Here is a 14017-nt window from a genome sequence, read left to right on the forward strand (position 1 = left end):
TTAAACACACAACACAAACTGAGCTATGACTGTGTCAGTCAAAAATAGGTTTGTATGATGATGATGATGATGATGATGATGACGACGATTATGATGATGATGATGATGATGATAACAACAACAACAATAATAATGATAAGTTAATAAAATGTTGTTCGTGATTAAGCAAAGCAAAATTTTAATGAATGTTTTCACTATTGTGGTATGTAGCATATATGAACAGCATGTTACATTAATCAGGACCGAATAATTTTAATGGTATATTCTATTAAAACAGAAGGGAATAAATGGTATTCATCCTGTTTTTTTTTAGTTTTTGTTTTTGTCTTGTCTATCTGTTTTGGATTAGATAAGATTATCGAGTTCCCCCTTTGTTTTTATCTGATTATTTGGTCAAGATTAAATATTATTTTAACATTATTTTTGGCTGTGATGGTTTAAAACAATTAAAGAACAAGACAGAATTGAAGAACTGTCTCTTAGAAAAGAACAAAAAAAAAACCAATGTTTCTTTGTGGTGGACTCAAGGAGCCAAGATAAGGGATTTCTGCAAGCAACCAAGTTTTCTTGATAAAGAGAAATTAATTCAGCCATAATGTTTATCGCCACTTCAATATGGCTGTTTCGTAGGAACCAACGTTAATACAATTTTTAACCCCAGGAGGACGCGTCCTCCAGCTGGTGATTGATGCAATCTGCACCCGATATATATATATATATATATATATAACAAGCAAGGGAACGAACCCCGCCATCTTCCAGCAACGACAGGACCACCAGACCGTCCGGTTTCGAGCTATTTGTGCTCATCCTCAGTGGTGGAGACCCGTCCTGTCCTACAGAACAGCCATGTTGAAGTAGTGATAAACATTATTTCTCGGTATAGTTACAACTTTCATCTCTTAAAGAGATTTTCTAACGAGCTAATTCATCCATAATTATACTAAAAATACCTTCCGCTCCATTTTGACGCTAGTCGTGCGAAATTGGGCTACCGCCAATATTCCAATATCTTGTTCCTTTTTTTATTATTATTATTCAGTAGTTTTATTTTTATAACGTGCTTTCACTTCACTACCGATCGCAGCTCTGTGCGCCTTGGGTATGTGCTGTGGTTTGCTGTGGTGCTCTTATGTTTACTGTATTGAAAGTGTTTTGCGTAGGATGTGTGCAGTACCCAGTAGTGCAATTTTCTGTATGTTATATATATTTGTAAGTCCTGCTATTTTTGTTATGTATTTGTCTGAATATTTTTTTATTATACCTAAGGCACCTACTATGATAGGAATTGTTTCTGTTTTTAGATTCCACATTCGAGTTATCTCTATTTCCAGGTCTTTGTATTTTGAAAGTTTTTCCATTTCTTTTAGAGAAACGTTGTCATCTGCTGGTATTGATACATCAATTAGAAAGCATTTTTTTTTCTTCATGATCTTTGACAACTATATCTGGTCTAATTATTATTATTATTATTATTATTATTATTATTATTATTATTCTTGCTGTTGCTGTAATTGTTTTTTGTTGTTGGTGTTTTTTTTTGCCTGATGTCATTGTAGTGCTGGTAGTGTTATACATTTGTAGAGTACTAGTTATTCCTTTTCAAAACTTATTCTGGGTGGTGTGCCATCTTCGCTTTATGTTTGAGTTTAGTAAAACAACGAATATTTTTAGAAATCTGAAAATGTTCTTTATTCTTATCCAATCCCAGATTAGCGCTGCCGAAGCAAACCCCTATACACAAATTGAAACTATCCCCTCTTTTATTTAGACATAAGTGTATCTAAGATTATAATATCTGATGTATTGTTCCTCTTTTCAAGACGGAACAATGATTTTTTTCTTTTTTAGGAAGGGGTTGCATCGAAAGTCTTGTCCATTTGTAGAAGGTTTTATGAGATCCTTAGGGATCTTTTCTGTTTGGCTGTCAATTTTGAATTTCTTCAATTTCTGTTCGACTTGATTTCATATTCAGTATAATTATATACTTTTATGTGCTAATCAATGCCATGAAAATCATTTTCGCCATAAATCAATAAATAGAGAGTTATTAGCTTTTAAAGTTTGAAAATTTGGGGTAATTTTAGCCAATCGTAAGCCACAAATACATTCACGCCTGTTTCCATAGTAACAAGCCAAACATGAGAACTCTTTTGACTGCAAGAAAGCGCGTGTTGACAAATATATTCGAGTCATTGAGGCGGTTGTCATATGTGCTAAAAATAAGAGCTAAATAGGCCTTAAATCATGCCCCAGGGGAGGATGCGGTTTCGTATTTGCAAGGAAAGGGTGTTATACCCAAAAGAAGGATCTATTTTAAAACGGGGGCCACATTTTTCATTAATGTTTTACGTAGTGTTTTTGGTACGGAAAGACTTTCAAACTTCGTATACTTATCTATTTTGTGTTATAGAACAGAAAAATATTTTTGTATTCGAATTTATTTCATGTAAAAAATTGTCTTATTTCGATAATTTCAACCAATCACTGACAAGTATTCAGTTGTTTATATTTACTCCTTTGGCTGATTAAGCGATGTAAAGCGTATTTAATCTCCATACCTTCGTTTTATTTGCTTTAACCCTAACCCTAACCCTAACCCTAGGGTTAGGGTTAGGGTTAATTGTTTCAGAATCGTTTGTTTATGTAGTCGGCACTTAATGTATATCGGCTGAATGGACGTCAGTGATTGGTTGAAATTACAGAAATACGACAACTTTAACATGGAATAAGTTATGGATTTCTTTTTTTTTAAAGAAGACTAAGAGAAAAAGATGTTTTATATGACACATTCTACCAGTGTTCCAAGTTTCAAAGTGTTTCGTTAATGAAAAATGTGAGCCCCGTTTTAAAAAAGATCCCAAAAGAAAATTATGCAAAACGAAGAAGCATTTTATGAGTAGAAGAAAACGTGGTGGGAATATGTATTGACGATGCTCGCGCCAAGGATGCGTGGAGTCTGTGTCAGTGAGGAAAGACAGATGGTTTGAAGGTGGCACTTTTCCTCTTAGGACTGTAGTCTTTTTTTTTTCCTTTACTCATCGGTTAAGAAATTGACTTCTGTCCAGTTTTGGGTTGAAGAACTGGGAATAAACCATTGCACAGCTGTTGGTTATAACAGCTTCGTTAGTGAAGTATGTGCAGAGGATCTGCTCCGTCATCCAGTTAAGGTTGGTGGTCCTGGCAAGATTGCTGAGATCAACGAAGCAGTCTTCTCAAGACGAAGGGTCCCACCTGAGCAGTGGGTTCTCAGAGGAGTGTATCGCGAGACTAGACAAGTTTTTTTTTTCTTTATGCGGTGCCATGTCGGAATCGTGACATACTGGCGGCATTGGGTTTGATAACTCGAAAGATGGTACCCACACTCAACAAGTGGAGAGTACGTGGGCCTTAGTAAAGCGAGGTAATAAATGACCCTGTGACACTCACTGTTCTATGGTAGATTCATATCTTTTAAGTTTGTGCTATAAGTTTCTTAGTTTGAAAAATATTTAATTTGTAATGTGCTTATCGCATTAAATAAATTTTAATTTCTGGAAAAAGTGAAATATCTCTAGCAATTTAGCTTGGAAAAAACTACATTAATGTACTCAATTTTAAAAATTTCAATAAGCTTTTTTAAAATCTTGGCAGTCAAACGGAAAAGATCCGATCCTAGGATATTTCCGAGTCCCTGTACCAACTTACTATGCGCTGCAAGCCCAACGTTTCTTTTAAACACCTCCAAGTCAACTTATTCACAGATTCATTTATTGTAACTGCTTTGAATATTTTGGTTGAGAAGAATCTTTACCGTTTGCTTCTTAGAGTTCGCACCAAAGGTAGTAGTAGTAGTAGTAGTAGTAGTAGTAGTAGTAGTAGTAGTAGTAGTAGTAGTAGTAGTAGTAATGGTAGTGATGGTGGTGGAATTTTTTATGTCAACAACGATGCCTATTAAGGTGATCTTTTATTTATTTAAAAGAGAAAAATAAAAGGACTCCATGAAATCAGCATCGGTCAAAATTATTCTGCTAATTTCATGGATATATTTGTATAAGTTTGTATATGATGGGAAGAGAGGAATGTGACATTATTTTGGGAAAGACTGATCATGTCTGAGAGAGGAAAAACAGAAGTTGGGACCAGTTCTGAAAACATTAGATTCTTCAGATTCCTACAAAATACAAACTTTATTTCAAATTTGATCTTGATTTATTTACTTAGGAATGTTATCACATTTAATATACTGGAAATTGGTTTTGGTTCTCTACAATCATCGTATCTAAGATTCTGCTGAAGGCGACATAACCTTCCATCCATTATACTGGAGCAAGGGCGGGTGACAGTGAATCTAAATACTTCACTCCTTCCATATTTGGTCCTGTGATTATTTAAAAGTAATTAAAACTTCGTTTAATTAGGCAGCGAGTTGGCAGGATCAGAGTGTTGGACAATAGGTTTAGCGTCATCTCTTGTGACTTATTCCGAGTTCAAATCCTCGCTGAGGTCAACTTTGTCTTTTATCTTTCTCGGGTCGATAAAATTAAGTACCAGTCAAGTACTGGGGTTAATGTAATCGATTAAGCTCCTCCCTCTTAAATTGCTGGCCTTGTGCCAAAGTTTGAAATTTAAAAATAAAAATTATTTGAAGAGGAAATAGTAGCCATGACGATAATACTGAATAGATTGCTTCAGAGTTTTAAGAATTACTCTTCAACGTTCTTGGTTGAAATCCTGTTGGCGTCCAATTTACTTTACACCTTTTTTGTGTTGTTGATAAAATAAATACCAGTTATGTGCGGAGGTCGTATTTAATCGACACTGCATTACACTGTTCCTACACGCGTGAAGTTGTGTACCAGAGAAAGCAGTATTCGGCTTGTGTTCCAGCTCTCTGCACACTTAGTTCAAATGGCACCAAGACAATTTTGCCTGGATCTTTTTGGTTTGACGGGCAACATTTTTCACTAATGTTTTATGTAGTGTTTTTGGTACCGAAACACTTTCAAACTTCGAATATTTGTATATTTTGTATTATAGAACAGATAAAAAAATTTGTATTCGAAGTTATTTCATGTAAAAAGTTGTCGTATTTCGGTAATTTCAACCAATCACTGACGTCTATTGAGGTGAAAACAATTAATGCTGTAACGGTGTCATAGGATCTTTTCCCTTGAATAAATTAGTCCCGTTGTTTGTCAACAACAACTACCCGTGTTACTCTTATTTATGACATCGTTCGTGCGTTTGTACTGGTTTTAGCTTTAGGGTTTTAGGGTCAGGGTTCGGGTTTTAGAGTTAGGGTTAGTTTTAGGATTACGGTTAGGGTTATGATTATTTTTGCCATAACCTCACACATAACCCTAACCCTAACCCTAAAACTCATAATCATAACCCTAACCTTAACCCCAACCCTAACCCTAAAACCCTAAACCCTTACTAGGGAATAATGATATAATTAAACAGGGAATAACACTCTTGACACCGGTAAAAATTACTGTTTATAAAAAGAGCACTAACTGTATTCAGCTGAATAGACGTCAGTGATTGGTTGAAATTACAGAAATACGACAACTTTAACATGAAATAACTTGCGATGTACAATTTTTTTTAAGAAGGCTAAGAGAAAAAGATGTTTTATATGACACATTCTACCAGTATCCCAAATTTGAAAGTGTTTCATTAAGAAAACAAGTGTTGCCCGTCAAACCAAAAAGATCCTTTTGCCTTTCACCGTTTTTGAGTGTCGATAAAATAAAATATCAATCCTGGACGATGGTAGCGTATTTATTTTGGCTCTTTGCGTTTGAATTCCCAAGTGGAATACTTTGACCGTCATCCAGTTTGACACTACCTCGTGGTTCTTTGGGAGAGGAGTAAGAGGCGTTCTCTGTCGCAAATGGGCCGGGTCTCCTCTGGTTAGAGGATAACTTTCTCCCTTCCTCCCCATCAGTCTCGGGGTCCTGAAAAAATAAGGAGCCGTGACCGCTATCCTTTCTTACTTTACTGTATTAAAATACAAGAAACAAGGACCTAACAAGTTTCTACAGCACAGTGGGGAATCAGTCGGTTTCTATTCCCAGTCACATGCATTTCATTTTATATCGCTTATATATGGGAATCATAGATATTGACTCTTCTCTTTCTGTATTCACATTTTTCATCGAGCTTTTTTTTTTATTGTCGCAATAAAATAAACCATTATTCTTCGCCAAATATTACGTCAGAGTTGTTTTTTAAAATCCTTCTCAACATTTTATTTGTTTAGCAACATATCCCAGTCTATTAGGTATCCACCACTTATTTAGAGACATTAAATAAAGTGACTTCAGGGAAATAGATTGCTATTTCTAGACACCAAAGAGGCTTCTCCTATTCGATCTCCACTCAGTCACACTCGATTTATGAGGGTCACTGCGTGCCCTGTCAACTGCTGGCAAACATCTCTTTTCTCTTTCATATTTTCTGTGTATATTTAAGTTTTGGTACATCAAAATGACAATACAAATATGACATCGCAGAAGAAGAAATATGACAGACAGACAAAATAACAATTGCAAAATCCCTTTGTTGTCTTATTTGATGTTTGATGTCGTCTGCTGCGTTGTCCTTTAATCACGTGACATGTCATTCTGACACTTTTTCTCCTCCTTTCTCTATGGCAATGATTTTCTCACCATAATTGTAGCTTCACTCGTTCTCTCCCCCTCTCTCTCTCTCTCATTGCTCTGTCTCTTTCATTATCAGTCTCACTGTTTCTCACACTATCTCTAGCTTCTCTCTCTCTCTTCTCTTTCTTTCATTATCATTCTCACTTTCTCCCCATATTTCTCACATTATCTTTATTGCTTCTCTTTCTTTCACTCTCTCTCTCTCTCTCTCTTTGCTCTGTCTCTTTCGTTATCACTCTCACTTTTACCTTTGTTTCTCACACTATCTCTAGCTTCTGTCTTTCTTGTACTCTCTCTTTTTCTCTTTCTTTCACTCACTCCTCTCTCTTTCGTTATCATTCTCACTTTCTCCTCATATTTCTCTTATCTTTATTGCCTCTCTCTCTCTCTCTCTCTCTCTCTCTCTCTCTCTCTCTCTCTCGCGCGGTTTCTACACACACACACACACACACACACACACACACACACAACCCCACAAACATCCACACAGACACATAACACCCGACATCTGACATCTCACAGCCGGCACTCCATCGGTTATGACGATGAGTGTTCCAACTGATCCGATGACCGGAACATCCTTCTCGTGCAAGTGTTTGAGTACTCCACAAACACGTGCACCCTTAACATAGTTCACAAGGAGATCCAGCGCGGCACAGTGTGTGTGTGACAAGGCTGGACTTTTCAAATACAGGTACAATTCAGTTTTGCCAGCAGAGCGGACTGGAGCAACGTAAAATAAAGTGTCTTGTTGAAGGACACAACGCACCGCCAGGTATCGAACCGACGACCTTATGATCTTGAGTCATATACCCTAAACATTTAGCCACGCTTCACACATTCACATATCCCTCATATACACCACACACTCATATTATACACACCTTATATATACACAAACGCCATTTCTGACGTACGAAAAAACTCACTTCGCGCACGCACGCACGCACGCACACACACAAAGCGATGATTAGATGGCTTTTGATCACTTGTTCATTCAGGGCCGAACTGGGACTAAACAATAATGGAAGGCGATGAAGAGACCTCTTATGTAGTCACTAGACTTGCTGCAAATAATATCCAACTTTCCTTCAGATCACTCCCCTACCGCAGTGAAAAATGTGAAGTACCACAAATATAAAAGAACTGTATTGTCACGGATGGTACGTCTTTGGTCATAACAATGCCAGAAGAGTATTGACCGGAGTTAAAACAACAATAGCATTATTTTTGAGTACGTCTGTAGGCTGGGGAAACGGGACGGTTTCTCTGGCCTATATTCAGACTGAGAAGGATACATGGCACACCTACTAATGGTGGTAAATTCACTATAAACTATTAAGCTCACTGGAAACGGAAAATTATCGTGAAACTTAAAAGATTGAAATTATAAATTATTTCTTGTTTTTTGTCTCGTAATATCCGTAGTTCTAATCGTAGAATCACCCATCCTTTTACTTTATATTATTAAGTTGATGTGTGTTTGTGGGGTGGGGGAGGCTCCCCATCCAAAGAAAAAATTGTGGTTGGGGGGGAAAAGGCTAGGATTCCGAAGAAATTTTGTAGAAAAATTTAAAACCGGAGAGGTGGGCTATTCGACACGTCATCGGGCATTTCCACTTTTTGTGGTGATACATCGAAAGAATACCATCCCTCTCAATATTACATTTTGCGTGTAAAATGATATACGGAATTAGATAGATAGCGAAATAATGGACTAATGGGAAAAAAAGGACCGAGGGTGAGTGATATTCCGCCAACATACTTTCTGTGTTCCGTAAGTTACATGTATAAGTCGTTGAAGAATTCATCAATAAAAATTTTTCTTTATAACAATTGCGTTCTTTTGCAGAATCATGACAATATGGGTGTTAATTTGTTTTAAAGTTTAATGATACACATTCCGAAATAAGGATTGAGTCAGGTATATTTCAGAGTAATACTTGTATGCCAGGTGCGTCGATTTGGTGCAACAATTTAAATGGAGACAGACTGGACAATAAACCACACATACATCTCTGGATGTTTATGATTGAGAAAGTAGATCACTGTAAGGAAAATACATCTTTGCCATATTTTGAAACATATTTCGCACACGGGCGCGTGTACAGCAGCCCAACGTTACAGAAGTATTGCGTTTATTCATTTTTTTCTTTTTAATAAGATGCTCCGTAACGCGAAATACATTCTCACATTGATTTCTTTATAACTTGGAATTCGATGATTAGATTTCGTCTTAGCGAGCTTCACGTCAGAGGAAGATTTTTCAAGAGCGCAATGCTTCTCTGTAACGCGGATGAGATGAATGTGTATATGTTGTGTGTGTGGTGTACTTGTGCGTGTATATATGTGTGCATGAATGTGAGTGTACGCGAAGGCAAATAAGTGAAAAAAATTACAGTCGAAAGGGCAAGATTACCAGAAGCGCAACGCTTCCGTAATATGGGAGATGTGCGTGTGTGGTGGTGGTGGTGGGAAATAAAGTGAACAAGTGGCAACAAAAATGGGTGGAATTGGTGGGGTTGGGGGTTACCGAGTGCAGATGAGCGAATCAATGATCCCGAAGCAGCTGTTCTCTGGAGAACAGTAAGAAAGCAACCGATATCTGATGAGACGTAGGAAACGAGATAAGAACAAGCTGGCTGGTTGGCATGTTAGTCTGAAATCATCGTCATCTTACACACACACACACACACCCATACTCACACACATGCACACGCTCAGACACGCACACACACACACACACATACTCACACGCACATACATGTGCATAGGTGCGTGCTGGATCGCTCGCGTCGCTATCGACGAAGAGTAAGTCAATGTTCGATCTGCATAAATATCGATTTGTTGAATTGAATTACAGCGAAAATGGATTAAAATTGCACATATTTATATCCTTTAATCTCTTATATAATATTCGGGGTGTTTCGATCTGATAAAGCTAAATCCTAGAATTACAGGTACAGTGAGTATTTGACGGACATTAAGCATCTTTAAATTCCATCTTAATCAAGGTAACAATGAATGGCAAGGCTAGGTCCTAGAATTATGGGCACTATCCATCCGGTACGCTTCCACACAAGTATCTAAAGAATTGTAAAAGACAACTTGTCCACATTGCCAAGCAGTGGGATAGAACTTAGGACAGCGCGTTTAAATATTCGGTTGTGGTTACATATTCGCGCGCACGCACACACAAAAGTGCCCCGAGCGGCACTTTTGGGTCTGCTGTAGGCAATATGTGTTTTCTGTGGAGTCCACGGGCGGCCAACGGAAGGCCCACCCCGGGTGGCACACACTCTAGCTGCGTTAGTGCATACGCTCTCACACACACACACCCTACATATTCACCTCTACACTCATACCTTAAACACATAAATCTACGCATGTATGTTCGTGGGATAATCGGTCAATATTTATTTCTAGTTGCTCTAACTAGAAAAAAAAAAAACAATCTCAACTTGTATGTTCTGTTTATTTCATTTACGGCTTTGGCAGTGACCCGTGACTGTTTTCAGTACCTCCAAGATTGCCAGGAGAACGGAGGAAGATACCGTCTCTCCGGAGAATTGAATACTTTCATCAGAGTAGACTCCACTTGGAGACATTTGAAGTCCAGGCGGTGGTGATGTTCTCATAACTTGCTAATGGATTCTGAGATTAAGAATATTCCCTCCAACAGATTTCCGTCTGCCAAATTCCACTTTTGGCTTGAGTCGATTCCGAGCTTGGGTCGATTCCGAGCTTGGGTCGATTCCGAACTTGGGTCGATTCCGAACTTGGGTCGATTCCGAGCTTGGGTCGATTCCGAACTTGGGTCGATTCCGAACTTGGGTCGATTCCGAGCTTGGGTCGATTCCGAGCTTGGGTCGATTCCGAGCTTGGGTCGATTCCGAGCTTGGGTCGATTCCGAGCTTGGGTCGATTCCGAGCTATAAGTTGAAGACACTTTATTAAAATTCTTAGTTGTCAATCAGAGGTTCAGTGTTGTATATTAAAAAAAAAACAGCAGAAATGTAAAATTTGAGCTTTTGCAGTGATATCTCTTAGATAGTGATGTGGGTAAAACTTGATTCTAACAACTAATTGACCAAAAGTGTTGACATAGCCATCCGTTCTCTTTCTTTCCTCTCTCTCTCTCTCTCTCTCTCTCTCTCTCTCCCCACACACACACACTCAATATTTACTGGTCAAATAACACTCCATCAATTTCTTTCTGGGTTTCTCATCGAATTGGTGTTCGTGTTTTCCTTTCTTGAATCTGACAGTTTTGGTAGCATCATTATCATTGACTGCAGAACTTACAGAGAAACCATTTGCCATCCGTACAAGTTCCCAAGATGACGAATTCCTCAGAAGCTTCTAAGTTTGACAGCGAGAGTGATGAGTGTCCTTACAATATGAGGACTGTGGAGCTCGTAGCAGCTATGTCTTTTCCTGTTTGTAACATTTGAGCATCATAAGGGGATCGCACACAAACACAACATCTGAGCTCCTACAATAGGAGGTCTACTCACTTGAATCAATATTTGGGTTTGAGATGCATCCATCATATCAGAGAAAATGTGTTCCAAACTTTCACTGATAAGATTTTCTAAACATCATCGTGTATTCAGTCTCTAAATCCTCACCTTCTTAACACTTGGAAGTAATATTACTCATCAGGGTGGCTAGGTTTGGTTGAGTATAAAAGACGATATCTGATAGAAATGGTCATTGTTTTGATTTTTAAATAATAGACACTCAGCAGTTAGCCACATGATAAATGCCAAGTGGTGTCGCAGTCAGTTTAGACAACAGAGTATTTCTCACAGCAAAGCCAATGCCATGTTGGTGATGTTCACCTTTGAGTTAACCCCGCCAGAATAAAGTCTAACCCTCGCTAACTTCATTGAGAGAACCTTTTTCCCAATTACTCTGGTCTCACTACAGTGTCTCAGCTCACTGGTTACGAGAGCAGTTGGATAATGAACAAGGAAGTTTTGTTTGGTTGTTTTTCAACTATTATGTGGTCTGTCCGTGCAGTTTACAGCTTCCTCTCTGAAGAAATGCCAGCGAACAATATTTAGCGCGTTTTCTAGGCCCTTTCTCAAATGGGCTAAGCATCGACATTTATAGACAGGGTTCTCCACACATAGATCCGTAGATAAGCTACTAATGGCCATTACACTGTACGCCTTACGTGCAGAGTTCTGGTTAGAAGCTTACGTATACTCAGAACTGTTCCTGTTACCAAACTTTTTTACGCCGTCAGGCTTTTTAGCGATCCAGAATTCATGTTGCAGAATTCCTAATATCACTATGTTTACCTTGAAATATATATAGACCCAGTGTCTAGGTAAATGGAAAATGATTGGTACCTCCTCTCGGCCACAAGAGGCTGCCAAATAAATCCAGGTTGTTAGACACCGCTGAAAGACCATCATTGCTTTTGTTTTCTTCTATCACAGTGTAATCCTCTAGTCTTTGTCTTCCTGGACTCAGCTACAAGGCAATGCCAGGGCATATCCACCAGGGTAGTCCTGCACATTGTGCCGCTGTATGCAAGTTAATCTGGAGTCGCAAGGCATCGATTTACCATTAACGGCTGCGGGGTGCCTCTCAAGAGTTTGTGTATATGCTGAGAGGATTTTCGCATCAGGCTGCTTCTCGGTTCGCCACATGGGGTACCCAATGGCAGTGAGCTACAAGCAATAAAGAGGCGAGTACTGCTGCTCTAGATGCATCGCTTCATCTTATATGTACCAACATATATATCATACACATGCATATATTTATGCGCACGCGTATACACAAATGTGTATAAATATTTGAGTTTATATTTTACTCTAGATGAGTTCCAATTAAGCAAACTTATCAAAAAAAAAAAACTGCAGATACGACCATCCCCTTTTATATATCCGGGACTATATTGTGCAATGCATCTTTGTTTTGTTTGAGGTCGTTTCCCTGATTTGAGTTGTGAGAATTTTAGCTGTTGTTTCTAGCAGATCCAGTGACCATATAGAAATCCTCTCATTGGCTTGCTTACATTTGTTTGTATTTTCCGTATATCTGCGTAAAGATACGTTTATCAGTGTGTGTGTGCATAACTGCTGCCTATTATTATTGCTGATATGAATGTTTAAAAAAAAAGTGTGTATTAATAATGGTGAAAGGAGAGAAAGAAACAAGGTAACAAAAACCTTGGCGCAGAATATGTATATATGTGTATAAACGTGCGTGTGTGGGTGCGCGCGCGTACACTTTTTTTTTTGTTTTTTATTAGTGATCAAAACGTAAATTAAATAAAATGCGCTTGTGTGTATGTGTATGTGTATGTGTGTAAGAAGTGAATCCTGTAAAGTGCAACTCTCTCTCTTTTTTGTACGAAAGTAGGGCTTGGGTAGTGCTAACTTTACAGTATCACAATAACAATTCTGACGTTCGTCTCCCACAAATTTCTTTCCCAAAGTCACAGAACTTTTCACATTCTTCTCCTCGTCAACTTCCCCTGTCACTTTATTGGTAACAAACCGCCGTTGCCGACACCTATTTCACCGGAGTGTTATCATTAACTGGTGTCGACATTTCACACACACACACACACACGTATTGTCAAAAGTTATTTATAAAAGTCGTTTCTTTAATATATTTCTAACTCCAGCTTTGGTGGTTCCTACATTGCACTAATATCTCTCACACTTTATCTTTCCCCACTCGCCACTCTCTCTTTCTATTTCTATTAACCATTTATAAAAGGTTAATTCTCTGATACTTTAATGGGTTTTTTCTTGAGATGGACAAGTTCGAAGAAGACGTGTATCCCAGCAGTTCTACTAATTTAGAACAGTTCCTAAATGACCCTTTACTCTTGGAACCGGCAAACCCCAATCTACCTGTCACGTCGAGCACAACAATTGCCAACTTTTCTACTCTTTATAATGATGCTGATCTAAACGGTTCCGCTGCTCATACCGAGTCTGACTTAGATGCTTTGGAGTAAGTAAACATCAACCAAACTTATTTCTTAAACTTCATCTTTTATTATAAACAATGATTTTTAAAAAAAGATTCTCGTCGAAATCAATGTACAAAATGCTTCCCTGTTTTCGTTGCATGATTGTTATTTTTTCTCTTTTTGTTGCTTGATATGTTTGATTATATACATAATTGTATACATACTCTTAAATACGCATATACATGTGTGAATATATGTATATATATATATATGCATGTCTGTGTGTGTGTGTGTGTGTGTGTGTGTGAGGTTTTATATATATATGTATATATATATATATATATATATATGAGAGAGATTTAGGAATTATAACATTTATATATATAAATATATGAGAGAGAGATTTAGGAATTATAACATTTATATAT

The 14017-nt window shown here is 37.9% G+C and overlaps 1 protein-coding gene across 2 annotated transcripts in view; it reads left to right on the forward strand.

The window, feature by feature from the left end:
* The window catches only part of LOC106871176 (serine/threonine-protein phosphatase 4 regulatory subunit 4), a 225708-nt gene that overhangs the window by 110658 nt on the left and 101033 nt on the right, over window positions 1-14017 (forward strand). The window contains exon 1 of one of the 2 annotated variants that reach the window (XM_089365401.1): window positions 12643-13630. The exons of the other annotated variant lie outside the window; for it this stretch is intronic. Coding sequence (XP_089221527.1) covers window positions 13428-13630 — 203 coding nt within the window. The 5' untranslated portion in view covers window positions 12643-13427. Of the gene's footprint in view, window positions 1-12642; window positions 13631-14017 lie in introns of those variants that run through there. 2 annotated transcript variants of the gene reach the window in all.

Source organism: Octopus bimaculoides, chromosome Z (genome assembly GCF_046866305.1).
Source record: "Octopus bimaculoides isolate indiv1 chromosome Z, ASM4686630v1, whole genome shotgun sequence".
In the NCBI taxonomy this organism is placed as follows: domain Eukaryota; kingdom Metazoa; phylum Mollusca; class Cephalopoda; order Octopoda; family Octopodidae; genus Octopus; species Octopus bimaculoides.